Here is a 27,369-nt window from a genome sequence, read left to right as displayed (position 1 = left end):
AAAATTACAAAAGGAAATTTATTTCAAAAGCATAAGGGAACATTTACAATTGAACAAGGTGATAAACAGGTGTCTTGCAAAAGAAAAAAAAAAATCCATGGCATGAAGTTTTTCATTCAAATTTTTGAAGCAAAAATAACCTAAGGTGTGCACTATTGCCTTAGGAAAGGAAAAGGGAACAATGAGGTGGTAAAGGATGGAACACAGTCAACTCAGTATCAAACTTGAGAAAGTCAAGTCACTCCTGCTCAGCTTTGAGTTTACAAATATGCTTAAAAAAGAAAAGGAGGAAAAGTTACACTTAACGTTCAAAATGATATAACTGTAGTCCCAATACAGTTTCTGTACTTGAAATGGCTTTAGGCCACTGGCTGATCTGCCTCTGAGGTCCAGACTACCTGGTCACAGTTTTCAAATGGCAAATTCCATATTCCTATGTCTGTTCAGATTCCAAGGGAGCTTAGGTTCAGCTCATAATCTTCTGGAATGTTTAGAGATTATTGCCACCACTCCATAGTCAAGCTGACCAACTTCTTTTGCTCACTTGTATCATTCTAGTCTTTAAAAAATAGTTCTTCCATAAACATGTGCAGTAATTCTAACAAAGGGGTTTTGCTTTCTCCCAATGTAGAGGTAACAGTAATGACGACACCTGCACTGGAATCACAAACTATTCCTCAAAGAATATGTCAAACTACTAGAAATGTCATTCAGGCATTAAATTGAATAGCAAACTTGGGGAGGGAAGATTAACTGTGGAACAAAAATATATGAAACATTCAAATGGCAGAGCAAAGGGCCTATGCTACTAAAAATGCCCATGACAGTAACACTCCACAAACCCCCCATCTGTTGTTTTAACCTAAAGATTCTATTGACTAACTTATACAATAATTGATTAATAACCTGAGAAGTTAAAATCTTGAAAGTGGCAAAAGCAAACTGAGAGAGCATCCCTTACTTACTGGTACACCATGTTATCAAGTCACTTTTCCTGGGTTGCTCTGGATATTAAATCCCCAAATTCTAATTACTCTATCTCATCCTGTAGAAACCTATATGTACATCAGATTCAATATTTTGGCTGTATTTCTCCAACAGGGATCCAAATTTATATTTGAAAATGCAGCCTTTGTTTATTTTTAGTTTTAAATAACAATAATCATGTAAGTGCAACTGACTCAAAATCCTCACTACTGGGAAGAAAACCTAGAGAACAATAATGGATTCAGCCTCAAGAGGATCATCACCGTGTCAAAGACTACCCGTTCCTGGAATTTAAAAAAATGATTTGTGTAGTCAAGTTTCACAGCATGCATATATACATATACACACACACACACACATATGCGCTTATGTATGTATGTATATTATACATACACATTTCTATTCAAATAGTTAAGATCCCATATTCAAAAGTTCCTATCACAACATACGGAGAAGAGTTAAGTAAGCAGTGCAAAGCAAATTACTTCCTCCTAAAAATGTAATGTCATTTCTACATTTTAAGAAAGCTGATAAGTATTTTGCTTTTATAACACTAGGTAGGAATGCTGCACCATTGCCTAGCAGCTTTATTAAAAAACAATGAAAATAAAATGTTAAGATTGACCATTACTCTTCCCCATATATTGGGCAAAAAAAATAAGACGGGGAGAGGAAAATCAGTAACTTTTCAAAACTGATGATCTTTACCAGTTATCAGAAATGGACTGAGTTTCACTACATTTTAGACTTTAACAGCTCTCAATAACAAATTATCAAGATGTTTAAAAATAAAAGATTCACAATATGAAGTCTGAATTATGAGACTGCAAAAACAAGTCAAGATTGTGGACAAAGCATCCAAAAATATCGCTGTGGTTTTACCTTGGACACAACCATGGTCTGTTAGAAAAGTAGATCATACATACAAAGGTATAAAGAACATTAAGTTTTTAGCTGAAGGCAGCAGTCCTTTTAAAGGGACATCCCCGGCAATCCAATGAGTAGGAGAATTTAAGTATATTAAGCTCATGACAATGCTGAAGAGTGTGATGTCTTATTCAGTAGAGTCTTCCCCGACTACGATTTCCTCGTGCTCCCCAACCTCGGCCACCTCTACTTCCCCTGAAGGCTCCTCTCTGCTCTACGAAAAAGCGAACAAGGGTTTAGGTCTTGCTCAGGACTTCAGGGTACAGCAAACACAGAACTGTAGCTCGTAGCTCTGAACGTAGCAGTGGGCTCTATAAAACCGCACCAGTATTTTGCTAGTCCCTCTACAAAGTCCATCTGTGCATTAAGCCAGGGCAACATACACACCAAAGCACGTATGGCAAGCTGCCAAATAGACTCATAGGACGTACTCAATTAAATGTATCCCATTAACAAAGATGTTTCAAGGTGACAATTTTGTGATAACTGCATTTCTTAGCTCTTTATTTTGGTGCCTATCACTACCAAAGATAAATAATGCACCTATAAAAACTTCTCTTTTAACATGGAATTAACAGAAGAGCCACTGGGCTTCAAAAGTTAGTGCCATAAATGCAAAATATCTTAAACTATAATGCTCAATTTTGAAAAATGAGGCTAGACTGAAAAACACTTTTCAAATGCAACCAACAGGCAATTTGTTTTGGTCACAATATTTCAAGCACCTGGACACATAAAAATGTAGATATAAATGCGGACAGCTTTTCTTAGTGCTTTATCAGCTGTGTGAGCTGTTCAGAACGCTGTCACAGAGCTGATACAGTGTTTGGATTACTCATGTAAATCAGACATCTTTTACTGAAAAGTCAAGTCACTTGTGTCACACGGTAGAATGAGTCTTTGATTCATTGGTTAGTCTCTTATAGCTCCAGAGAAATATTCCTCACAGGAGTCTTTCCAGTGAAGAAAACTGAGGTTATCAGCAAGGCTGGACTTTTTGTCATACATAAATGAATTCAGAGGCTCAAACTTCTAACTCCAGAGACCAGATCTCGGCACTGAACCTTCAGCTTCCTCACTGCAGGAATCTTGTTAGGAGCAATAAAAAGAACCTGATGTGGCCATTTTTGATCCATAATGTTGGAGGCTTGAAAAATTCCTATTGATTCCAGTATTGCAATCCATTTTTTGGCATTATGGCTACAAATATAGTTACCTTATTTGGGTGATATTTTGATGTCTCTTTATTCCCCTCCAGAAACTCTGAGTTAGAAAACTAACTGGACCTTTCCCCTGCCTGGCCAGTATTGATCTGGGTAATACAATGGGATCTGATTTGAAGTCCCCTCATGTCATGACACATTTTTCTAAGTTCATCAGTATACAGACCATTTAAATGAAATGATCACCCTTCATTACTCTAGTGAACACATTCAGAAAACCAGAGGTAGTCTGCGGGCAAGATGCTCCAGTGATAGATGCAGTAACCGCGGGTGCATCCAGGGAGTGCAGCAACCTTTACGTAGGCTCTAACTCCTGCATTTTTGACTGTTCAAGACCTGGGCCTCATCTATGCAGATGTCTGCACATTTGCCCCCTCCCTTACTCATTATAAAACCTTCATTTCTCAGTTAATTGAACATCAACACACTTAGCATCCTCTTAGATATCATTATTAGCAATAAGCTAACAAACTACTAAACTCTACCCTTTCAATTGTTTCTCAATCAATTTTAATATGAAGAACTAGGTTACCTTCAATTGTTCAGCTATATCTAATGAGTTTAGTAAATACACTGTATGAAGGTATTAGCCTATATTGGCTATTTCTTTTTGATCTGCAACTCATGCAGCCATTTCTACAGTACAGGGAATCTCCAAATTTTCTTCTTTTTGAAGGGCTCCAATCCTGATGGACCACTCTGCACTTTCATGATCTTTTCAGTGGTTTCAAGCTTATATCACTAACTTAAAAAACCACTGCTCCCAGTTAAAATTATACTTTAAAAATTGTTGTTAGGGGCTGGCCTGGTGGTTTAGCAGTTATGTTCATGTGCTCTGCTTTGGCATTCAGATCCTGGGTGCAGACCATGCACCGCTTGGCAAGCCATGCTGTGGCAGGTGTCCCACATATAAAGTAGAGGAACATGGGCACAGATGTTAGCTCAGGGCTAGTCTTCCTCAAAAAAAGAAAGAAATTGTTTTTATATTCTAAAAGGCAAAGGGTGAAAGACACATAGACCTTCTCACTTGCAACAGACCCATTCACTGTAATATTACTACTACCTGTTTCTCTAATAAAGCAATAAATTTCCCAACCCTCAGTGTCCGTGACTTTTTTTTAAAAACCATCCAACCTGTCGTCCCTGGAAAAATAAAACATCAGCTTGGCTGACACAGAAAAGTGGAATTATGATGATTTTGCCAAACGCGGGTAATAAAATCTATGTCTTAAAGACTTTAAGAGCACAAAACGTTTTTTCCCCACCAATTTTGAGGTCAGCACTGACATCCCAGAAAAAAACAACATGCTTCTTTCTGCCCGACACAGTGCCAGTTCTCTAAGAAATGGACATAAAGATGGTGGGAAAAATCTGGAGGAGAACAGGTCCACCCACTCTTATCTGGAGTACCAAGAAGTGTTCTCAACTGAATGGGTGAAAGGCAAGAAAACTCTTCAAACTGTTACTGTGAGAATACCTATAACCTGATAACACTCAACTCCCAAATGTAAAAAAGTATTAGGAATTTTGCTCCTACTTCCCAAGAAGAATAATCAGAGTTTACTTTCCTTTGTAATTCAATTGATGATAAGCACCCCAATTACAAGGTTGACCTTCTAGGAATATTGCAGTACTCTTAACACCAGACACAAAAGACAATTAACAGGCATGCGTGTTTTGCCCTTCTGACACTTTGATGACTATGGAACAAGTGAAGTTGTGACTCCTTGATTTTCATCTTGACTAAAACAAATCACATACAATCCCAAGACTCTGCATTTTCCCCTCTCCTTCCCACACATTATATCATCTGATTCTCACTACCAGGCAGGCACCGAATTTCACAGGGCAGAATCCTCATGGAAACTCAAGAGTAACTGACTTGCCAAAGGGAAAAGGAATATGGTTCTTTATGTATTGCCGTAGCTCTCGATTATTTTCATTTAAGTTGAATGAAGACAGTGTCTGAGATAATAGTTAATGTTAAGAATGGTTCTGACAGACACCACATTAAATGATATAGTGGCAGATGACAGTGTGACTGATATTTGGTAAAATGATGTAACAGAATCCTTTCCATTTACAAAATGCTTTCACACATATTCTTGCTGAGGAAGATTCGCCCTGAGCTAACATCTGTGCCAGTCTTCCTCTATTTTGTACGTGGGTCACCGCCATAGTGTGGGTGCTGATGAGTGGTGTCGGTCTGCACCTGGGAACCGAACCTGGGCTGCTGAAGTCGAGTGTGCCGAACTTAACCACTAGGCATGGGGCCAGCCCCCACAGAAATTCTCATTTCAAGTATTTTTCCCCCTTACTTGAAGTTTTTAAGAGCTCTGTGTTATTCCTATTTTTAAGGTAAAAAAAGAGAGGCACATTTACATATTATTATATAAGTGAAATAATTCAGTGATCTTTCCTACACTAAAGTTGCCTCAGGGTCTGACTGGGGTAGAAGGGTTCATCTCACAATCTAAAATTGTTTTTCTATACTCTGTTTGCTCAGAGATTAGAGGAATTTAGTTATTGTAGGAGGAATTTACTTAATGTCACAATTATCTCACCTTGGAAACAATTACAGAGACTATATGCTTCAGAATGTACTATTTTTGTAACAATTTCTGCAGAATTAATTCTGACTGGTAAGACCATTTAGTTGCTATTGTTATTACACTTTGTCTTCTTAAGCAAGATTAAATGATATTTTCATCCATTCTTTGAAAAGATCTGTGAGGATGGAAGTCAATGAGAAACGAACTTCACTTCTTATTCAACTGCCCTTGGCGGGAATGGACTAGGGAAGGCTCTCCTGGCACCAACGGCTACAGGTGATGGGACCACTGCACCCTGGGCAGTGGGGGAGACTGCAGTGGGACACGTCTTCCTTGCCAGATGAGGCTTTAACATTTGACTCCACTGCTATGACTTCTTTTGAACTAACACAGAAGAGGGGAGGACAAGCAGTAGACTGACAAAGTTGAAGAAGGATCATTAATAAATACCACATCTGCCAGAAGCTATATCCATCCCTGAGGGAGAATGCACAGACTGTCTTGCCTTGAAGCTAGAGCAGGAAAACCAGGAATGGATGGGTTCACGCCAACTTCCTTTTTTTTTCTGTTGGCTCCTCTGAATACAAAAGGCATATTTTTCTTTTTTAAGTTCTTAGTGTTGCGTGCTCAATTCAGTGTGTCCACACGGGTGGATGAGAAAGGAGTGGGATAAGCTGTTTTCCCAACAGTCCTAGGTGCTCATGCTAACTCAGAAAAGTCACCCAAAAGAGGTACGACACTATAGATGGTCAGCAATTAAAATCAAGTGCAACACAATCCCTGCTTAATCTCTCACACTGCCTGTACCCAAACGGAAACGCTCACCATAATTAAAGTGCAACACAATTCCTGCTTAATCTCTCACACTGCCTGTACCCAAACGGAAACGCTCACCATAATTAAAGTGCAACACAATCCCTGCTTAATCTCTCACACTGCCTGTACCCAAACGGAAACGCTCACCATAATTAAAGTGCAACACAATTCCTGCTTAATCTCTCACACTGCCTGTACCCAAACGGAAACGCTCACCATAATTAAAGTGCAACACAATTCCTGCTTAATCTCTCACACTGCCTGTACCCAAACGGAAACGCTCACCATAATTAAAGTGCAACACAATTCCTGCTTAATCTCTCACACTGCCTGTACCCAAACGGAAACGCTCACCATAATTAAAGTGCAACACAATTCCTGCTTAATCTCTCACACTGCCTGTACCCAAACGGAAACGCTCACCATAATTAAAGTGCAACACAATTCCTGCTTAATCTCTCACACTGCCTGTACCCAAACGGAAACGCTCACCATAATTAAAGTGCAACACAATTCCTGCTTAATCTCTCACACTGCCTGTACCCAAACGGAAACGCTCACCATAATTAAAGTGCAACACAATTCCTGCTTAATCTCTCACACTGCCTGTACCCAAACGGAAACGCTCACCATAATTAAAGTGCAACACAATTCCTGCTTAATCTCTCACACTGCCTGTACCCAAACGGAAACGCTCACCATAATTAAAGTGCAACACAATTCCTGCTTAATCTCTCACACTGCTTGTACCCAAACGGAAACGCTCACCATAATTAAAGTGCAACACAATTCCTGCTTAATCTCTCACACTGCTTGTACCCAAACGGAAACGCTCACCATAATTAAAGTGCAACACAATCCCTGCTTAATCTCTCACACTGCTTGTACCCAAACGGAAACGCTCACCATAATTAAAGTGCAACACAATTCCTGCTTAATCTCTCACACTGCTTGTACCCAAACGGAAACGCTCACCATAATTAAAGTGCAACACAATTCCTGCTTAATCTCTCACACTGCCTGTACCCAAACGGAAACGCTCACCATAATTAAAGTACAACACAATTCCTGCTTAATCTCTCACACTGCTTGTACCCAAACGGAAACGCTCACCATAATTAAAGTACAACACAATTCCTGCTTAATCTCTCACACTGCTTGTACCCAAACGGAAACGCTCACCATAATTAAAGTTGCCCAAATTGCTGCTATATTTCCCACTAGGAGGATTATAAATCTGCCTGGCATCCCTTTTTGGTCCTGCTGGAGACTTCTTGGGTGGTGAACCGGAAGTTGTATCTTCACTGGCTCTCTTTTGCCTATAGAGTAGAAAGAAAAGCAATAAAAAAAACATTCTATTATACCAGAGGCCATTAATAGACTTGTGATTTAGCATACTGGCTATAAAAGACATCCTAAATATGACAGTCACATCAGAAAAAAGGAAATAACGTTCTAACGTCATCAAATTAACTGAGCCTTAGTTATGCAGACCCTGTCAGAGGGCATTTACAAGGCTTTAAAATAATCTGGAATACATGGCTTCAAAGACTATATGCAAGTGACTCATTCTGTAAAACTTGTCAGAAAATCTAGTTATGCCACAGGAGTACAAACAAGCCTGAAAATTCCAGGGTTGTATTCCCCCAGTTTATTTCGTAAATACTGGAATTAGATTTTATATTTTAAGTCATGCTTCTAATACTCATATTTTAACATCTTAAGAATCATTTAACTAATAATGGCCCATTTTGTATAGTAAATGTAATATCTGAATTCGGATTTTCATATTTATAAATCATAAATATTACAACACTTAAATACCTTATTTATTTATTTATTTTTTAAAGATTTTAGTTTCCTTTTTCTCCCCAAAGCCCCTCGGTACATAGCTGTGCATTTTTAGCTGTGGGTCCTAGTTGTGGCATGTCAGACGCCGCCTCAGCATAGCCTGATGAGCGGTGCCATGTCCGTGGCCAGAATTTGAACTGGTGAAACCCCAGGCCGCTGAAGCAGAGCGCATGAACTTAAACCACTTGGCCACGGGGCCGGCCCTCCATAAATCCCTTTTATATATATATATTTCTTACCCAATCTCGACCTTTTGTACAGGTTTCCAGGATAATGTTACTGTGCTCTTATAAGAAGGAGGAATGTGGAAGAGATCCTGAAGAGACAAAATCAGACAAGATTTCTAATATATTTGGTGGTATGGGAAGTCTAACCAGGGTAGAAAACAGGGAGACACATCTTAAAGATTAATTTTAGGAGAAGCTGCTTTAATTTATCCTTCTTGCTCTGGTGGTGACAAAAGTAAGGAGCTAAAAAAAGCTGCAAGAGAAAAGTAAACAGGGACAATTTTGTTTACAAATTGCATCTATTACCTCATTAATGTCATTTTGAACCCTTCACTTAGGAAACGGCAGCTAAGTTTTTTCTAAATGTCATTTCAAGTTCCAGGATAAAATGTCAATATTTATCAACTTTAATAAACAAAGTCAACAAATAAATGTTTCTCTTGCATAGATGCCGTCACCACACTTTAAGCACACTTACAGGTGCTTTCAGGAAAATACAGTGTGTCATCTGCATTTGCTTTCGCAGATTTTTGAGTGGTTCAAAATAAGAACAAAACTAAAGGCCTGGCTAATCATGTTTTTCTTCCCCTTAAATATCTAACCTCATCCCTCAATGTCTCACCGTTCCTTTCTCTGAAAAGCTTCCCTCTCTGTTCTGATAAAAAAGAATTATTCCATGGGATTCTACCAGATTAGTGTTAAGGTATAACCACTAGTCCCAATTTTGTTACTGACAGGCTTTGTGTTCTAGGTGTTACAAATATCATTTCTTTCTCCTATCTGGCTGCAGTACTGTTAACCTGTAGTAACAAATGATGGCTACTTCGTTGTGATTCTTTTGTTCTCTCAAGTTATTAGTTTTTTATTTAGGCCATTAGATACTTGGGGAAGGAAAACAGAACTTAAGGGTATTTATGGCCTAATGGTAAGGCACACCACAGCCTAGAGTAACAGAAAGCTCTCAATTTATTACACAGACAAGTTAACAGAAAAGACCACAGGAAAACATTTCATGTGCCACATAGGACTGTCCCTTCTAAGTGTAAGCAAAGCAGGACTTTATTGACGGTTCAAAAGGACCCAATAGCATTAAGTCTGAAATTTGAGTCTAAATATATCTGCTCCAATGCTTTGGGCCAGAGAATATTTGCATGCCTCCCTTTGTTTGCAGTATCTTCCATAATAACTTCTAAATAAATAAAACAATGTAACGTAAGATTTTATAATAGCTGCAGAGACTTCACTCAGTATCATAAAAAGCAGAAAGCTTTAAAAGGCCAAACTTTTAGAGTGCAATGGCATGTCCCCTTAAACAGTACCATCAGAGACCTAAAGACACATGGAAAATCTCTTGCACTAATTTTCTAGCTAGCTGGGAGGACTGGGTAAGAAACAAAGACTTACCTTGATTAAAACATTGATATTATTTGTTATTTTTAATGCAACAACTTTAATCTTGTTCTGCAAAAGAAAAACAAAATTAAATTAAAAGGCCAATACTTTTATGATGCATATTCCATTCCCATATAGAACTAGAGTAATTGTTTTTCTCTTTCAGAATCATTTCTACAGTTAGAGAATTCCTTGGTTTACATCTGTAGATAACGCTTACTTCTATTTCTTGACTCTAAACCACTGTAGAGATGGCAAAGAAAGCAAACAATCTTTATGTTCCCTTGACAAGTTAGAACATTTAAAGTGTTATCTATAATTTACCTGAAAAATGTGTAAGAGACAGATCATGTGCACATAGGAGTTGTTTTAAAAGAAATCAGTTTAAGTTATAGGAAGACACAATGAAAACTTAAAATATTTCATTAGGACCAAGATGAAGACTGATCAAAATAGGTGAGATCAGGAAAAACCAAAAAACCCCCAAACAAACACACATATAGTTTGGTATAGAACTGGCAGGTTAATCTTTTTTTCTAATGTAAATTAATATTTGGGCTTCAAAACAGTGAAATTAAAAGCATCACAACTATCAATCAAATATTTAAACAAAATGTGCTGCTCATGAGACCCTAGTGAAAGGTTGGTATGTATCCAAGTTTGGTAACAAACTGTTCACAAACATCGAAAACATTTAAGACATTTCCACAATGATAAAAATATAACAGCAAATAACTAAATATGCAATCTTCTAACATATTATATCTTCAATATAGACTTGTATCACCAGTTCAAATAAAGTTGAATGTTACTTTTCAATGTATGAATTCAGTCTGAATATGTACTAAATGGTGGCTATTATAAAAATTTCCTTACAAGATGTGACCCAGCATTCTTACCTCTTCTGTTTTTAAGGCCTCGCCCGTTTTACCCTGGAGAGCCAAACGAAGTTGTCTGATATAAACCTGCAGGCCCCGTGCAAAGTACTGCAGCCTAAATGAAGAAGTATCTGTTAATTAGCAAATCATCACTTCAACTTTGTTTTTAAACTCAAAGAATCTTGTGGTATAGCTAAATGATATTTACCAATAAAGAGTCATTTTTTGACGTCATTTTTTTAAATTATCAATGCATGATCACAGGAGATACACAAATAAGTAAAAGCAGTTTTCCTTTCGGAAAAATAGGATAAAGGAAATACTCAACCTGGCAAGAGAAAGACCTATAGCGCTGTGCTAAGCAGCTTGTGGAGTTAACCTGCAAGGCACGTTCTACCTCAGGGTGAAATGTGCAGGGGCCGTGGACTAGAATCAGGTGCCTGGTAACCAGTCTCCACTGGCCAACTGAAGGTCAAGTGACCTTAGACAAGTCACTTACTTTCCATTTGTTTATCTGCTAACAAGCCAGTGTTTGACCTGTTTGTACCCCCGGATCCAGTTAAAAATAAAAAATTGCAGATTTGAGAATTTATTATAAATTCTAGAAGTAATCTCTTCCAGTTTGTTCCCAGGTAATATGTGAAGAAAGGAGGTACCATAACTCCATCCTGCTGACTTCAAGGAATTCTGCTTGACAACTTGGCTTTTTTTTTCATCTTTAAAGTAATTTTTTTTTTTTTAAGATTTTATTTTTTTCCTTTTTCTCCCAAAGCCTCCAGTACATAGTTGTGTATTTTTTAGTTGTGGGTCGTTCTAGTTGTGGCATGTGGGATGCCACCTCAGCATGGCTTGATGAGCTGTGCCATGTCCATGCCCAGGATTCGAACCAGTGAAACCCTGGGCTGCCGAAGCAGAGCGTGAGAACTTAACCACTCGGCCACGGGGCCGGCCCCCTGTAATTTCTTAAGTTGCCTTCTTCTGAGCAAATGCATCACCAAGTATTAAACCTCTGTCTTACCAAAGAGTAGAGGACAGTAACAGATGATACAGTGGCCAAGCATTTCAGAATTTAAGATGTGAATTTGTTAATGGAATGTTTCAGTCCAAAGTGTCTTCATGAAAACTACTTATAGACTTCTCCAGTGCTGCTCCTCTGGTAACACTATAATAGCAGCTGCAGTTTACTGAGTACCCACTATGCGCCAGGCACTGTGCTCCAAGCTTTCCACTCATTGTCTCATTTAATTCTCACAACTCTGTGAGGCAGGTACTATGATCATTTCAGAAGTGAGGAAAATCTGGAGCGGGGTGGTTAGAGGGGTTAGGGAAGCTGCCCAAGATCATAAAGCAAGTGGGGAGAGCCTGGGTCCATTTTTTGAAAAGTTCCTTCTCCTCCATGGATTTGCTACGCCACAGCTACCATATGTTTACATACATTCCTGGTCTGTGGATCTTCCACTCTGTTCCACCGGGGGGAGGCAGGGTGGAGAGAAAGAGCTCGTAAGAGGAAAACAAAACCCAGGGAGCTTCAAGACAGCCATCACCTTTGCCAAGGATTAGGCCACTTCGATCATACATCACCTGATTTTGAAATCTTTGAGCTTTTCTGCATTCAGTTTGGCTGTTAAGAAATCCGGAAGTTTTCGGCCCAGCTGGTGAAAGCTGTACAGCAAACATTCCACGTAACTGAACTGTAGCTTGGGTTCTTCATTACCAGCATTCTCCCCATTTTCTGCTTCTTCTGGAGGGAGAGGCATGTACTCCTAAGAGAAAATATAGAGATGTTTGCAATCTGTTCTAAATAATTAAAAACATACACTCAAGTAATTATAGCGCATGCTTCTAAGACCTGAAGCATTAAAAACTATCAAGGGGAGAAATTTAGAAAACTTAAAATATTTCATTCATAAGATATCTCTTTTACCTGTTGGATTAATGAGGTAGCCTGTCAACTCTCCAGATTAAGCTATGTTACAGCTGCTGCTACTACTAATGACAATGAAAGTAGCTAACGTTTATTAGGCACTTACACAGATGAAGGAACTGAAGTTCTGAGAGCTTAGGTAACTCTCCTATGGTGAAAGGGTAAGCTGAAGAGTCAGGATTCAATCTATGTTTGACATCAACAGTTGATGCTCTTAACCACTACTACATTATGCTAACTCCAAAAATCTTTTCTGAATATTAGTCCATAGTTTAAGTATTTAGTCTCTTTACATTCAAAGTAATGCCACGGGCATTCAATATGTGTTACAACAGCCCAGTAGGTACGACAGGTCTGGAAGAGCACCAGATGTTGGATGACTCAATTCATGCTGCAGGCCTAACGTTGATCACTGTGTCACTCACACAACTGCTCACATCCAAAAGGAAATCACTTGGAAATGCTGAAAATGATTTTATTAGATGGCCTATTTTCTCTACAATTATGACTTAAATGACTTTATTTCCTGGTTGCTAAAGCTACTTGGCCGTGGGCAGCACCTAGATGGGGACCTGGAGCAAATGTAAAAAATATTTTGATGAAGGGAGAGCAGAAAGACCTACAATATAAATCCTGTATTATATTTTATGCCAAGCATCAACAACAGAAGAAATGCCAAAGATTAAAACAGATATTTTTTTAAAAAGTAGACAACATGTGGCCTGAGCAGCTAACAATACTTGCTAGAATTACTGTCTAATCTAAATTTCAAAAGCAAGTTCTCCATAACCCAGAAATTAATACTACACTATTAGACTTTGGGGCTATATACTGACTATGCCATAAGGAAAGAAAAGAGCTCTTACCAATAACTTATCAAACAGTTTCCTTAAATTTGTTTCTAGCTTTTCCATGTCACCACAAAATGAACTCATCTCTGCCAACAGTTTCAATACCTAAAAAACACAATTCACTGTTGTCATTTTTTTGAATGAGCAAGGGCTATAAAACAAGAATGATTCTAGTTAAGTATTTAAGACTGCTTATTTTTCAATTATGCTTTTATGGAATCATAATGTTTGAACTGGAAAAAGAATTTAGAGATGCAGCCTTGTATTTGAGGAAACGGAAGGTCAGGGCGATTGTGTGACCTGGCAAAGTCACAATGTATGTGAGTGGCAGGGCAGACCCTAAAACCCAGATCTCACGACTCACTATGTCTGTGAGAAGTAAGGAGAAGAATGCACACGACACTTTCTGCTACAGGTTAATAATGTACTATGAAGACACACTGAGGAAGAACTCTTAATGGCAAAGAATTATTTACTAACACTTAGTGTGGGCCTCACTTGCTATTAACTTTAGTCTCTGGGTACTAACCCCAAGAACTGGTAATTGCCACTATTCTTGAGGCTCATCTCTGCTTTACTCAACCCCAGTCTGATAAGACAACCCCAGGACATTTGAAGCAAACTTCAAACCATAGTGTCAGTGCACATGAGACTCTTCTCTATCCCAAAGACCTACGAGGGAAATGGCACATGTTTCCATATTCCAGTTCAATTCAACAATCATTAAGTGCCATTCAGAATCGGCTCTGCTCTAGATTCTGGGGATACAGAGATGAATCAGGTTAAATGTGGAGCGAGAAACAAATGTAAAGTATCACATGTGCTGTGAAAAACATATATATGTGTACATTGAGATACATATATATATGTACATATATATGTACAGTTGAGATACAAAGGGGAGAGAGAACAGTCAGTTCTTTTGGAGAGGGGATAAAGGATATTTTGTGTTAATCTAGCTTAAATCTGACTCTGTAAGACAGAGAGATGAGAATTGTCATGAATTAAACACCTTATTTAAAAATATTAAGGCTACAGAGGTAGAGAGTGATAATAATGAAAACTACAGGCAGTGCTTTCCCACTGCAGCAAACTTTCATTGACTCCATAAAGCACTCCTATGTGACTGATCCTGGGGCAGAGTGCTAGCTACACCAGACCTTTACTCTCTTAGAGATCAGATCCAAGTTAGTGGTTTACATTTATGTTAAAATATGGGAATGCCTTTTCAGTGCTAAAAGCAGAAATTTTTTCTTACCTCCAACTGTATATCAAGACCTTCCACTGGGGTAGTCAAGGAACTCAGGTTAGGGAGAACCTGCTCACAGAAATAAGTCACAAATCTCGTGGAATGCACATTTTTCTGTAAAAATCCAAAGAACACTGAGTTGTCAAAAAAAGAGATATTCTCTCAAATATAATAGTAAAATGTCACTCAACAAATACTAACTGAGCACCTCAGCATCAAGTACTGTGGCGACAAATACAACATGGTGCATACCCCAGAGCACCCCAGAACCAACCCCAACAGACAGTAAGAAGTTGCTGCAAAGTAATCTGGAGCACGGAGGCGTCTGTACAGCTTCGAACTCTTCCTTGATTCTCAGGTCATATTTGGGGGGAAATTTCAGTGCTGAATTTCAGGCTGTACATTTCTCAAAAAGGAGGGCTCCTTTAAACTGTGTTTTTCAAACTATGCTATTCACATCCCAGAAACCTCAAGGCCAGAGGAAGCACAAAGCCAGAGATAAAGAGCATATTTACCTAGAAATTTTCTGTTAGAAAATTTAAGAAAAAAAAGTTAAATTACTAAAGCAACTGTTTTAGAAACTTCAGCCAAACTAAAAAGCATGATACAAAGTTCTCAAGACTTTCTCAAAGTCCCTAAGCAAGACTTTAAAAAACTTCTTGCCTGCTTTGGGCTCTAAGCAACCCCACGCAGGCCTCCATAAAGTAAATATTCACTCCATTGTGTTAATACTTTTCTGCAAAGGTTTGAGGAGAATGCTCAACTGACTATCTACAGAAATAGAAACTCAGAGTAATCAAAGTCCCAGCTACGTAAAACAAAGGGCTCACAGAGAAGAGGGGTACCGCCTGCCGAGTGCACTGCAAGAGCCTGTCCACACAGTCGGGGTCCGAGGGATTGAAAGTCTGTTCCAGGTCTGCCTGTTCAGCCACCAACTCTACGAGCTGCTGTCTTCCACTCACTGTCTGTAAGCTTTTTAACCCAGACAGTATCTTCATGAACAGGACAAATTCTTCACCAGTCACATCTTCTAGGACCTGGAAAGAGACAGTTCACAATAGTATCTTTATGATTTGAACGGGAAAGATCAATACTGAAACACTAGCAAATTTCAGTTACTAAAGTCAGTTTGCTATTAATGTTTCTGAAATACTGATGAGAAGACAACTTTTAGCTTCAGGGTAAAGCATGCATTCTTAAGGGGGAGCTATTCTGTCTCCATGGGGGCAAAATTTGGTTCTTGAAAAATTTTTTTCAAGTATATAAATTTTTTTATGTATAAAGCACAGACATACATACAGTACGTAAACAAAGATAGAGGATACCTGTGGCATTAAAATTTCATGAGAGAGCAGCTAAGGAAATAAGTGTCTACAAAAGCTGTTCAGGGGCTAATAGCAAAAAAAGACTGAGAAATTCTGTAGTAAACTGTTAAATCAGCTTCAGTTCCCTATATTTAAAAGCAGCCTATTCACATTAATATGGGAATTGCATATAAAATAGGAGACCATGCAAGTCTTATTTTAAGCGCTCTGCATCAGCTTTTCTGTTCACTGACCAAAGCAGCAAGCAACCATGGCGTGCACCACCAGAGTGCTAGCTGGGGCTCAGGTGAAACATGCCGATACTCCCAGCTGGAGAGCTGCTCCTTTTTCTCGCACTGAAAAAATCTTATCAGTAAGGAAGTGAGTGGTGTATTAGAGACAATTGTGAATTTTCCTGAACATATTAAAAAAAGTACATTATTCCCAAACTTTGGCACTTCATGAGTAAAAAGCTAATTGTGACACACCCTGTGAATCTTGGCATCTGTAACTATGCTAGATGCTGGGAGCACAGACAAGTAAGCATGGTCTCTTGAGCTTACAGTGTCATGGGGCAGGATGAAAGAACAGTGCATTTCAATGTGATTTCATTTTCATTTTGAAGTGATCCAGAATACTATGGGAGAATATCCTAAAACTGAGGGAAGGGGTTGGAATTAGGCAAAATTTCCTGAAGGAAATGATTTGTACAGAGTCCTGAAGAACGCATAAATTTTGAGGATAACACCACAAAGGATTTAAATGTGATCACATCCCTTTAAATTAACACCTTGATTCATCATAACCAGTGACTAAAGAGCAGAATACAATATAAAAAAAGCTTGAAGTTCTATGGTGGTTCTGTTGAGATACATCATTTTATACCCAAGATAGACACAGCGCTGATGAATACTGCTAATTTCAAATATGTTCTTTTGCTTTAGAGAAGCTCTAGGAAATGATGACTGAAGCTTACCTTTTTAGATTCAGTTAGTATAAGTTCCTCTACTTCCTTTGTTAAGACTTCATCTGGTAAAGTCTTAAGTTTTGTAGAAAGGAATTTGATTGCTCGTTCTCTAACAATGTCCTCTCCTTGAAGTATCTGGCTGAACAAGCCACCTAAAGTCCCTAGAAAACAAGAGTTGTGTGTAGCAAGTCAATCCTACATTGTAACGAAGTTTTCAAATTTAACTCAATTTATAGTATTTCTTCTCAAGCGAGTTAATAAACATCCTGAATATTTTTGATACTGGCTAAATTAGTTTGAAATTTCTATAGCCCTAACCACAGGAGTGATCACATGCTTTGTTCATGGATTCAGAATCAGCTTGAGCATGACTTTCCTTTTCTTACGTTAATAATAAATAAACCCAGGTATTTTGGAAGAATTTCTCTAATGTGGCAAAGGGAGTTTCCCACCACATTTCTTTTTTTTTTTTTTTTTTTTTTTATAATTTTTTTTTTTTTAAAGATTTTTATTATTTCCTTTTTCTCCCCAAAGCCCCCCGGTACATAGTTGCATATTCCTCGTTGTGGGTTCCTCTAGTTGTGGCATGTGGGACGCTGCCTCAGCGTGGTCCGATGAGCAGTGCCATGTCCGCGCCCAGGACTCGAACCAACGAAACACTGGGCTGCCTGCAGCGGAGCGCGCGAACTTAACCACTCGGCCACGGGGCCAGCCCCCCACCACATTTCTAATGGAAAAGTTTCGTCTGTTTTTGCAATTATTTCTGCTGGTTTTTTGAGTCACAAATATCTTGAGCTAAGCAGTTTTTTTTAAGAACACTTAGAATTTTTATGAAATAGACCTCTGGGTGAATCCCAGACTTTATCCTTAATGAGTAATGCCGAGCTCCCCAATTTTTTAAGACATCAAACACAACTCAGAACAAGAAGTGGCCTTACCTTTTGCATCCATCTTAAATATACTTAACAGGGCATTGTTCACTAAGTTAAATTCTGCAGAGTCATCTGGATAGAGAAAAAGTGGTACAATGTATAAAATAAATGAAACATATCATCGGCTTCATTTTCAAACCTAAGATTCAATGGTTTCTCAAAGATTACATTGAGAGGAGACATATAACTAAGAATTTCTCTCAAGTACCAAGAAAATACATCTTCCTTTTAAGGGTAGAGAACTTGATCTGGAATACCTGGAAAGCTTGTATGTTAAGATGGTACAATTAAGAAAATACAAGAAACTGGGGGCAGGGGGTGGGGGAATCATGATGCATCAAAATTCCCCAAAGAATCCAGTAATTATACCTTCATAGACAATTAAAAACATAACAAACAACACAAAGAATGAGATAATCACAAGTCATTAAACTTCAAACTATTGAATGAAAAAAAGAATTTTAATTTCTATCAGAGGTAGTACCTTCAGCCAAAAAATAGCGTCACTATTTCAGAGAGAACTTATATTTAGATAAAATGGTAATAATAAAATTCCTTACCTGTCTGCAAAAGCTGGGTTAGTATATCTGCCACTCGGGGGAGATTTTCTCCAGTGGCAAATTGAGGCAGCTCTTTAATTGCTTGCCGTCGAATCTGAATACGATTTCAAACAAAAATTAACCAACACTATCATCAACAAAAACAATCACCCCAACCTTTAAAGAAAACCAAAACCACAGAAAAACCATAATTAGGGGCAGAAGTCACAAAAATATAAAATGAGATTTCTAGCAGTTTAGAAATAATTTGCTCCAATTTAATATTCAAGCTTCACAGAATAACTAAAACAAAATGTGGTGGAAAAGGACTTCAAACACAATTATCTGACTGGAGCAGACAGATTTGAGACTATAAACAATGGTTTATATACCGACTGTATACAACTGTTGGGTTTGACTACCTTTGGGCACATAATACGGTATAGTACGTTCTGAAGGGTAAGAAGGGCGACAGCGCAATGCTGTATCTAAGTATTTACTTTAGAACTTTCAGTACTGACTAGTTAATACAATGTTTATGAATATATTCTGTGTACTTAATTCCAAATTTGTGGCTTAGTTTAACAAAAATATACAGGAGTTATATCTAGCAAATTCTGCATAAAATGTTGGTGATCCACCAATTTCATTTGAAAAACCAGAAGCTAATAGTTGGAAATTCTTAGGAACCTGTATCAGTAGCGAGAAATGCCAACAGTTAATTCTGTTCCAAGGAAAAACGATTTCTTCTTATTCTAGTAATCACATACAATTATTACATAGATCAGTTATTATTCTGCTATGCAAAATATTCAGGGGCATTAAAACTATATTTTATGATGTGATACTATTAGTATTTTAAATGTCTAAGCAAGCATAAACTGACTGAAAACAGTCTAATTTCATATGCACAATGTATAACAATTTAAGAAAAAGATGAGCCCCAACCTGTTTTTAACTGGGTAACAGATAAGTAAAACAAAGTAATTTGTGATTCTGTGCATTTTTCACAGTTGAAAGGTGGTAAAAGAACTAAGAGATTTTCTCAACTGTAGATTTAAGCCCCAGCATGCCATCAAGCCAGACCATATTGCAGAATTCTATTGTGCACTGATATCACTGGTACATCAATTACATTAGCTACACACAGAAAGTGTCTGAAAATGGCAAGAAAAGCATCTGAAAGCTTAGGGAAAAGTGTCAATTATAAACTTACTGATACGTCTTCATCCTCACAGAGGTCTAACTGTGCATTGATAGCAGAATCAGCCAATTCCGGAAAATGCTTAAAAAATTTCGGAATAAATTGAGCTGCTAATCTTTTTTCCTTGGTACCACCTTTTACACCATCCAATATCACTTGATAGGCATCTTTATGCTGAAAGAAAGAATAAAGCAGAAAAGAAACACAATTTTGAAGGATGGGAAGCAAAACCAACTTGTTCCAGTCTGCTTTAAATTAGTAAAATTTTACATCGGCTAAGAAATAGGGCTTATTCTTGGAGCTTTACTGCTTAAATTGGACACCTACCTTGCTACCATCTGCTCCCCCACTCCCCAGGCCTTATTTGTGAGTTGGAGAAGAGAGAAGGACAGCAATAATTTTAAGTGGAAAAAGCAAGTAAGTTTGTCGGTTTACCAACACTTCTTCATCCTACTGATTACTGACCCTAGCCTCGTGATTGTATCATGCTTAAAAATATTGTAATGAATATCGTCCAGTTCTCAAAGAATTGTGTTACACGTACATAAATATATTTGTCTGTTGTCAATTAGCACCTTGAAGGAGGAGGAGAGAATACATTCCTGAAACTAAGCTATACCAGGAAGGTTAGGAAGCTTTATTTTGCCTCATGTTTTAGGATATGAAAACAGTAATTCACTCTATATAGCCAGCCAATTTTGGATTAAGACAGATTCTAATGTCACATATTTAACTTTTTATCAGAATAATACATTCAAAGCTCATTTGTTTCCTTTTATTTATTTATTTATTTTTGTGAGGAAGATTGGCCCTGAGCTAACAGCTGTGTCAATCTTCCTCTATTTTGTATATGGGATGCTGCCACAGCATGGCTTGATGAGCCACGTGTAGGTCCATGCCCGAGATCTGATCCTGCAAAACCCAGGCTGCTGAAGTGGAGTGCATGAACTTAACCACAATGCCACCACACCAGCCCCTAGATCTTTTAATGGTACAGATTTTAATATAATCTGCATAATTACTGGATTACTTTAAAAGTTCATATACTGCCAACCTATCTATCTAAAAAACATAAATTCTAAAAATTAGTTCTAAGAAATAAATTCCATCAACTGATTAATGACCACTCCTTTTACTATCTTAAACATAACACCAACTCCTAAATAACAGAAACTTCTGTGAATAAAGTCAGCTTTCTCCTGAAATGCAGACACAAAATCAGTCTTCAGGAATTATAACTTCAAAAGCATATTATATACTTTTTAGCGCAAAGGTTTGAAAAATCATAGCTGACTTCTCTACCACTTTACATTCCTGCGGTCTGCCTCATGGATTTTATGAAGTCTGTCTGGAAGCTAAGTCTCGAACAATTCTGACATCCTTTTTGTAGAGTATTACAATTCAATTTCCTTTAACTCAAACTTAAAGCTTTACTTATAAACCCTTTTGAAGGCAGTCGTTACGGTGTCTAAAATTCAATGAGGAGTCCCTGCTTGAAACAACCCATCCCCCTGCCAAGGAAAAAAAGCCTGGAATAGAATAAAAAGGAATCATTTGCAACACTCACTGAAAGCCTACTACGGACTGAGCAATGCCTTGCGTATGTGCCACACAAGAATCCTGAGCTGGGTGGGACCACTATGCCTACTTTTCGGATGAGAAAACCGAGGCTCAGAGTTCAGGAGCAGATCCAGGACCTGAAAATCGTTCTGACAGGCTCTAAAGTCAAGATGTGAGCCCAATACGAAGCTTCTTTAACCGGAGTCTTTCAAACTATGTTCTGAGATCTGAATTAACAAAGGAGGAGAGAAAGAAAAGCCTGCCAGACCTAGGACTGCCTAAAGTAAAATGAGCCCTAAATACAGGCTCCACACGGCATATAAGCTGTGATGCTGCATCCCAAACACGGCAAGCCCTTTGGAAAGTGATGACATTTTAATAGATTCAAGCTAGAAATCAAAGATTCTACCACTGGTAGGCATCAGTTTTATCAAGTAATTTCACAGACAGTTTTAGTAGACTTCAATTAATTACCCTTTATCTAATGCAAAATAAAATGATATTCTTCCTTGCCAGCTCTTTGAATGATGTCTTCTAACTATAGCATAGGGACAAGACATTTTACACAATCTCCTTAAAGTAGTAATTACTTCTGCTTTTCAAAGTAGGAAACAAGATATAAGTGATATCTTCAGTGATCACAGTGATTTAGTGACAGATAGGACTGTAACCACAATAAAATATTCTGAATATTACACAGCACTGCTTATTTTTCCTTTTTCAACACAGTTGTATATTTCAACTAAACAGATCTGTGATCCTAACAAGAAGCTTTAATTGTAAATACTTTTAATGCATTTCTAAGACTGTGTATTTGTGTATGCTTTTAATATCTAAATTAAAAAGCAAACTCTAAAGAAATCTCTTAAGATATTTTCAAGTAAAAAGTCAGCTACAATTTGATCCACATTCAGCAGATACATTCTAAAAGATTTGTGATTTGATTGTCAAAACACAACCAATATGCCTAAGTTGTCGGTGACGTGCCACGTAAAGCCATGTTTGGGTCCAAGATGCAGCCTTCAAGAAATAAAGCATTATTTCAGAAAAGAAAGGATATGGTTTCAACGAACATATTTCTCAAGAATGACATAAAAAGAAATGCATAAGGTAAGCTATATTATTACTTTCTTCCTCATACTCAATTAATAAATCTAGTTTACGTTTGACACTAAAGTAAGTTGTTACTATATATTTTTGAGGGATTATGAACTTGGTTGGTCTGTGAGTTTAGCTTAACCCTACAAAGAAAAGGTAGCAAATGAAGGGTGTTTCATGAACTATGAACACTCTTCCACCCTAAAGAGCCAAAATGTACTCCAGTGTAAGAGAACAGGAGAAATCACAGTGTAGGCATCATCCTGATCTAATCTTATACCACCTAACAACTGCCACAGTCCCTTAACAGGTGTTTGGTATTTTTTTTTTTCCAAACCTTAAAAAATCTTTGACTACATAATATAAAATTCAGTATCTACATTTTAAAATTAGGGGCCAGCCAGGTGGCATAGTGGTTAAGTTTGGCACACTCTGCTATGGCAGCCCAGGTTCGTGGGTTTGGATCCTGGGCACAGACCTACACCACTCACCAAGCCACACTGTGGCGGCAACCTACACACAAAATAGAGGAAGACAGGCACAGATGTTAGCTCAGGGACAATGTTCCTCAAGCAAAAAGAGGAAGACTGGCAACAGATGTTAGCTTAGGGCCAATCTTCCGCACATAAATAGATAAATAAAATTAAGCAAGTTCACAAAAATTTGAAACAAAATTTAAAATAATGGTGGGCCATGGTTTGCTCTATTATGGCCAGTTGGGAGCCCTGGGCAGAGTGCAGTGGAAAAGGAGGTTGAGGGGGTAAAGGCACATACTGCAGAGGAAGGAAATGTGGAGGAGGAACAGAGGCACACTGGGGCGGGGGGGGGGCGGGGGGAGGTAGGCTGAGTATGTAGGGGCAACACAGGAGCCACGAGACGAAAGACAACAGAGGACTAGAAGGTTCTGAGGTAGTACATAGTGCTTCACTTAGAATTTATCACCTGCAGTTTGCCTATTAGGAAATACATGCTCATGGTTCATATACGTGTGTGTGAATGTGAGTGTGTGTATAAAGTAAAGTTCCCTTCTTCATTCTGAAGAGAGAATACTTGTAAACAGGTTTTGGTTATCTATCTATCTATATCTGCTCCTTCTTTGAATATATTTCTTCAACTCTGAGGAAGGAATGTCTACTTAAGGGCAAGGTACAGTTCAAGAAGAAAAACTAAAAAATAAAGGGATTTAGCTTTTAACCTGAAGACTTTAAAATTTAGTTAAGGGAATAAAAAAGGTCCTCACATGAAATAAAGTGCAAACCTGAAGGACTATTAATAAATACACAGATGGTGCCAAGGAGTTCAAAAAGAGAAAGATCTGATCTGCTTAAGGGAAATGACCTGAGGAAACCACAGCTGACCTGGGCCTCTCCTGATATATTTAGAGAGCACTACTCTGAAAGGAGTATTAACAACAGTGGAGAGGGCACTCCCCTCGTGGCAGCAAGGCGAGCAACCACGGGACTCACTTCTTTGACAAAGGGTGAAAACCAAAACAAAAGGAGGAAGTTCTACATGAAGAAACTCACATATCGTCTCAGAAGTGGCCAGACAGGTATCTGGCAGGTAACTTAAGTCTCAACTGTAAATCTCCTAGTTAACATGAAAATCAGACTTTACTATATACTAAAAATGTAAACACTTTTTTCTCTCCGCAAAAAAATGTGAATGGCATCCCCTCCATTGCTTTTACTAGTTAAAATTCACAAGCAGTAGGCTGAAACCCACATCTTTTTTGGTGAGCAGTTTTAGTCATTTTCTCTGAAAAGGACGAAGTAGTCTACCATACAGCAGAAGTAGTAGGCATCTTGGTTTAGTCCAGCTTCAGTTCTCCCAGAATTCAGTTTGAGGCTGAACAAATCACTACACTTCCTTATGCAGGTCTTTTTGTCTTAAATAGTTGCTTGACAGCTGTCACTACAGTGTCATGAAAGTACTGATCTGCTGTCACCTACAGAGAATTATGCTAAAATTGTAGCACTCACCACCATGTTTGGTACACAGTAGGCACTCAGAAAAACACTGAATCACAGAAATCGTGAGCCCTCATAAAAGGTTGCACAAAAGGCCCCTTGTTGGTTTTTCACAAACTTCTGTTTCCTTAACACTCTTCCTAAGTTCACAGCAGATTTTTGCCTTGAGAAAGACATTTTTGACCTCTTGAGGGAGAGCTCTCCATATAACCTGGTATTTATCATTAAAGAGGACACAGAGAAATGAGAGCAACTCTCAATTATTCATACTATATACATATCCCAGTTTGGCTTCTATTTGCCCTAACACACTCTAAGCAGGTGGCTGCCCACCTTTTTTGCACTGCGGCTGGGGGTATGGGACTGCACTATGTATATGGTTTCAAAGTTTCCCCAGAAGATTCTTGAAACACCTCCTTGGGAGAGCACCATCTACAAACTGACTGAAATCACTGTTCTAGCTTCTTTCCCATCCAGGTTGCTGACATGCAAGAAAGTCAATTTTGGGCAGAGCAATTTGCTACAATCTTCAGCTCAGTTACAACGAATGAAAATATCTTCACTGCTAGTTCCTTCGAGGAATAATAGCAACAAACTCAGACTATGACTGACCATAGTTTTTCCCACTTCGTCTTAATAGGCAGAAAATTTCTCCTTCACAACCGACCTCACACACACACTATATACAACTACGACGGACTGTCGGTATGTCTTTCTCACTGATAATGTCAAAATTCCCTACTGACACGGAAATCTGTAGGGAAGGAAAATCATCTGATCCTTGAAACTACTATATTCACAAGCATGCATTAAGCGAAAATAAGGCTCCAACATCAAAGTGTTTTTCATTCGGCTGAGAAAGATTCTACCCGAATGACACATGTCAAGAAAAGCGGGCGGGAGGGGTACCGCCACAGCTTTGCTAATGTTGTTAGACTCTGCGATCGTCCAGGGGATAGGTTAGCAGAAGCATCACATGAAGTTGTAAAAACCAAAAAAATATGGCATAGGATTCCTAGCAACAGTGATCAAGATTACCTCTGGGAGAGCCTGGTTCATTTCCTAATAAAACAGAGGCGCGCGCGCACCTCCCCCCCCCCCCCCCCCCCTCACTTATCAACTCAAGTTCAAAGTACTCCAGGACTTGAAAACTCACAAAGAATCAACGGTTTGGTACGGATAATTCAACAGTGCTGAAACTGTGTCTGGGGCAAATCTTGCAGGGAGCGCTTGCCAGACAACTCTACGGAAAGCTGCACTCTCCCCCTTCCCGTCCCCAACGCCACTGCACCGCCCTGTTTTATTTTCTTCACAACGCTTTTCACGGGGGAGGAAAAAAAGAACCCATCTTTCTCATGTATTTGCTTATCCCTAGTCTCTCTCTCTCGCTGTGCCTTCCGGGAGAGCACGAGTCTTTCCTGAAACTCTAGCGCCCCGCACAGCGCCTGGTGCGCGGCAGGCGCTCAAAAAACGGACTCGATAATGAAATCGTGCGCCCCCGCTGCAATCTGGCCGAGAGGGGCCCTCTTCTGGTTTATTACAAACTTCTGTCCCCGGAGCACTCTGCCTAAACGAGTAGCAGATTTTTGCCCCGAGACAGACATTTCTGACCTCTTGGGAACTCGCAATCTAATCTTCCGAGGGACTCAGCTCCCCCGAAAAGGAGGAGAGAGACTTCAGAGGAATCGGGAGGGCAAGGCTGGCGGAGCCGGGAAACGCCACGGCGAGAACAGGCAGAGCAGCCCGGCACCGGGACCGCGCTCCCCGCGGGGAGGCCGGAGTCTACGCTCGCAGAGAAGGGCCCACCCGACGACCCAGCCGGGGCGGCCGGGAGCCCGCGGAGGGCGAGGCAGCAGCGCCCGCCCGGCCCCGGGAGCGCCTTCGAGAGGCCGCGGAGCGCCGGGCCCTGCAGGCCGCTCGGGGACTTACCTGGCCCACTTGCTCCGTGGCATCGGCCAGGATGCCATAGTTGCGGTAAAGCTCCTCCACGGTCGGCATGGTGAGCGACAAGCCCGTGGCCCGCTCCTGCTGTCGTCGTCGTCGCCGGCGCCACCGCCGCCTCTGAAGTTCTCCAAGCCTGCGACCCGCACTATTACGCCGCCAGCTGCCGCCAGCGCCGCCGCCAGTCACCGCGCACAGGGCGGCCCCGCCCCCCACGTCGACGTCGACGTGCGCGTCGGGAGCGGCCTCCGTTGACCGCCAAGGAGCCACCTGGGGCTTTGTCGCCCCCTAACGCCTGGAGGTGCAAAAAGCAGCCAGGAAGATTAAATTAGCTCACACTTTTTTTGAAGGCTTATGCCTGGCTAGGAGCTCTTGGTGGGGGGTGGAAAAATACAAAGATGACTGCGTTTCTGCTCTGAAGAGATCTCATGTTGGCCAGAAAAGCGAGTTTGCAGGGAGAGAAATAGAATGAGAGGTGGGAGTGCAAGCCATGTGAGAAGTTGTAAACTCTATTTCCTCCTGACTCAAAGAAGGTAAGGTAAGTCTGTGGCAACAGAGGGCAGCGGATCCAGTTTTTTTAGCAGAAAACATTCAAATCTCATTAAAAAAAAAAAAAAACCAAACCTCTATGTCCACCAAGCTAAACAAGTCTAGGGGCAAAATTTGGTCCCCTTGAAAAGTTTATCTTTGCTTGCTGCCAGAGTAGTTAGGCCACTAGATTGTGTCTAATATCCAAGAGGGTAATAAATAAATGAAACCATATGAACTTACTGCTAAGAGTCTCTAAGATACAAGTTTAGATGAAAAATATGGAAGTTGCAGAACAGCTATAAAAAAGATCACATTTATGTTGTGAAAATTAGTAAAGGGAAACCTCGCTTAAAATGGAGGCAGGAGGCTGGAAGGGTGAGCTCCGATGCATCGCCACTCCAGGTCAATTGCAGGAAAGATAGTCAATTAGACCCCAACAGAAGTCC

General features: G+C 39.4%; 1 protein-coding gene across 3 annotated transcripts; it reads right to left on the bottom strand.

Annotated features, from left to right (window-relative positions):
* Positions 1–26,621, bottom strand: API5 (apoptosis inhibitor 5). 3 transcript variants are annotated; one of them, XR_011524079.1, is made up of 14 exons: positions 26,381–26,600; positions 19,836–19,997; positions 18,641–18,734; positions 18,087–18,152; positions 17,158–17,309; positions 15,708–15,914; positions 14,887–14,991; positions 13,644–13,733; positions 12,435–12,616; positions 10,875–10,968; positions 9,988–10,044; positions 8,596–8,672; positions 6,902–7,824; positions 1–6,559 (listed from the first exon to the last, which is right to left on the bottom strand). XR_011524079.1 is itself a non-coding variant. In XM_070564857.1 (14 exons), the coding sequence occupies exons 1-14, from the start codon at positions 26,447–26,449 to the stop codon at positions 2,046–2,048; spliced, it is 1,575 nt and encodes a 524-aa protein (XP_070420958.1). In that variant the 5' UTR covers positions 26,450–26,621; the 3' UTR covers positions 1–2,045. The 3 variants fall into 3 exon arrangements, 2 of the variants coding, with proteins under 2 accessions (XP_070420958.1, XP_070420957.1); XM_070564857.1 differs by having other exon boundaries at positions 1–2,128; positions 7,688–7,824; positions 26,381–26,621; XM_070564856.1 differs by having other exon boundaries at positions 1–2,123; positions 7,688–7,824; positions 26,381–26,611.
* Between the last annotated feature and the right edge of the window lie 748 nt (positions 26,622–27,369).

The sequence above is a fragment of the Equus przewalskii genome, chromosome 11, assembly GCF_037783145.1.
Source record: "Equus przewalskii isolate Varuska chromosome 11, EquPr2, whole genome shotgun sequence".
Lineage (NCBI taxonomy): Eukaryota > Metazoa > Chordata > Mammalia > Perissodactyla > Equidae > Equus > Equus przewalskii.
This window is presented reverse-complemented; position numbering and strand designations above follow the sequence as displayed.

Excerpts from the sequence above, each read along its gene's own strand:
- API5 (XM_070564857.1), bottom strand. The coding sequence starts at position 26,449 with ATGCCGACCGTGGAGGAGCTTTACCGCAACTATGGCATCCTGGCCGAT. Across the intron at positions 10,045-10,874 it reads AGGCCTTAAAAACAGAAGAG|AACAAGATTAAAGTTGTTGC; the intron begins GTAAGAATGCTG and ends TTTCTTTTGCAG. Across the intron at positions 2,129-7,687 it reads TTTGGGCAACTTTAATTATG|AGCAGAGAGGAGCCTTCAGG; the intron begins GTGAGCGTTTCC and ends GCTTTTTCGTAG.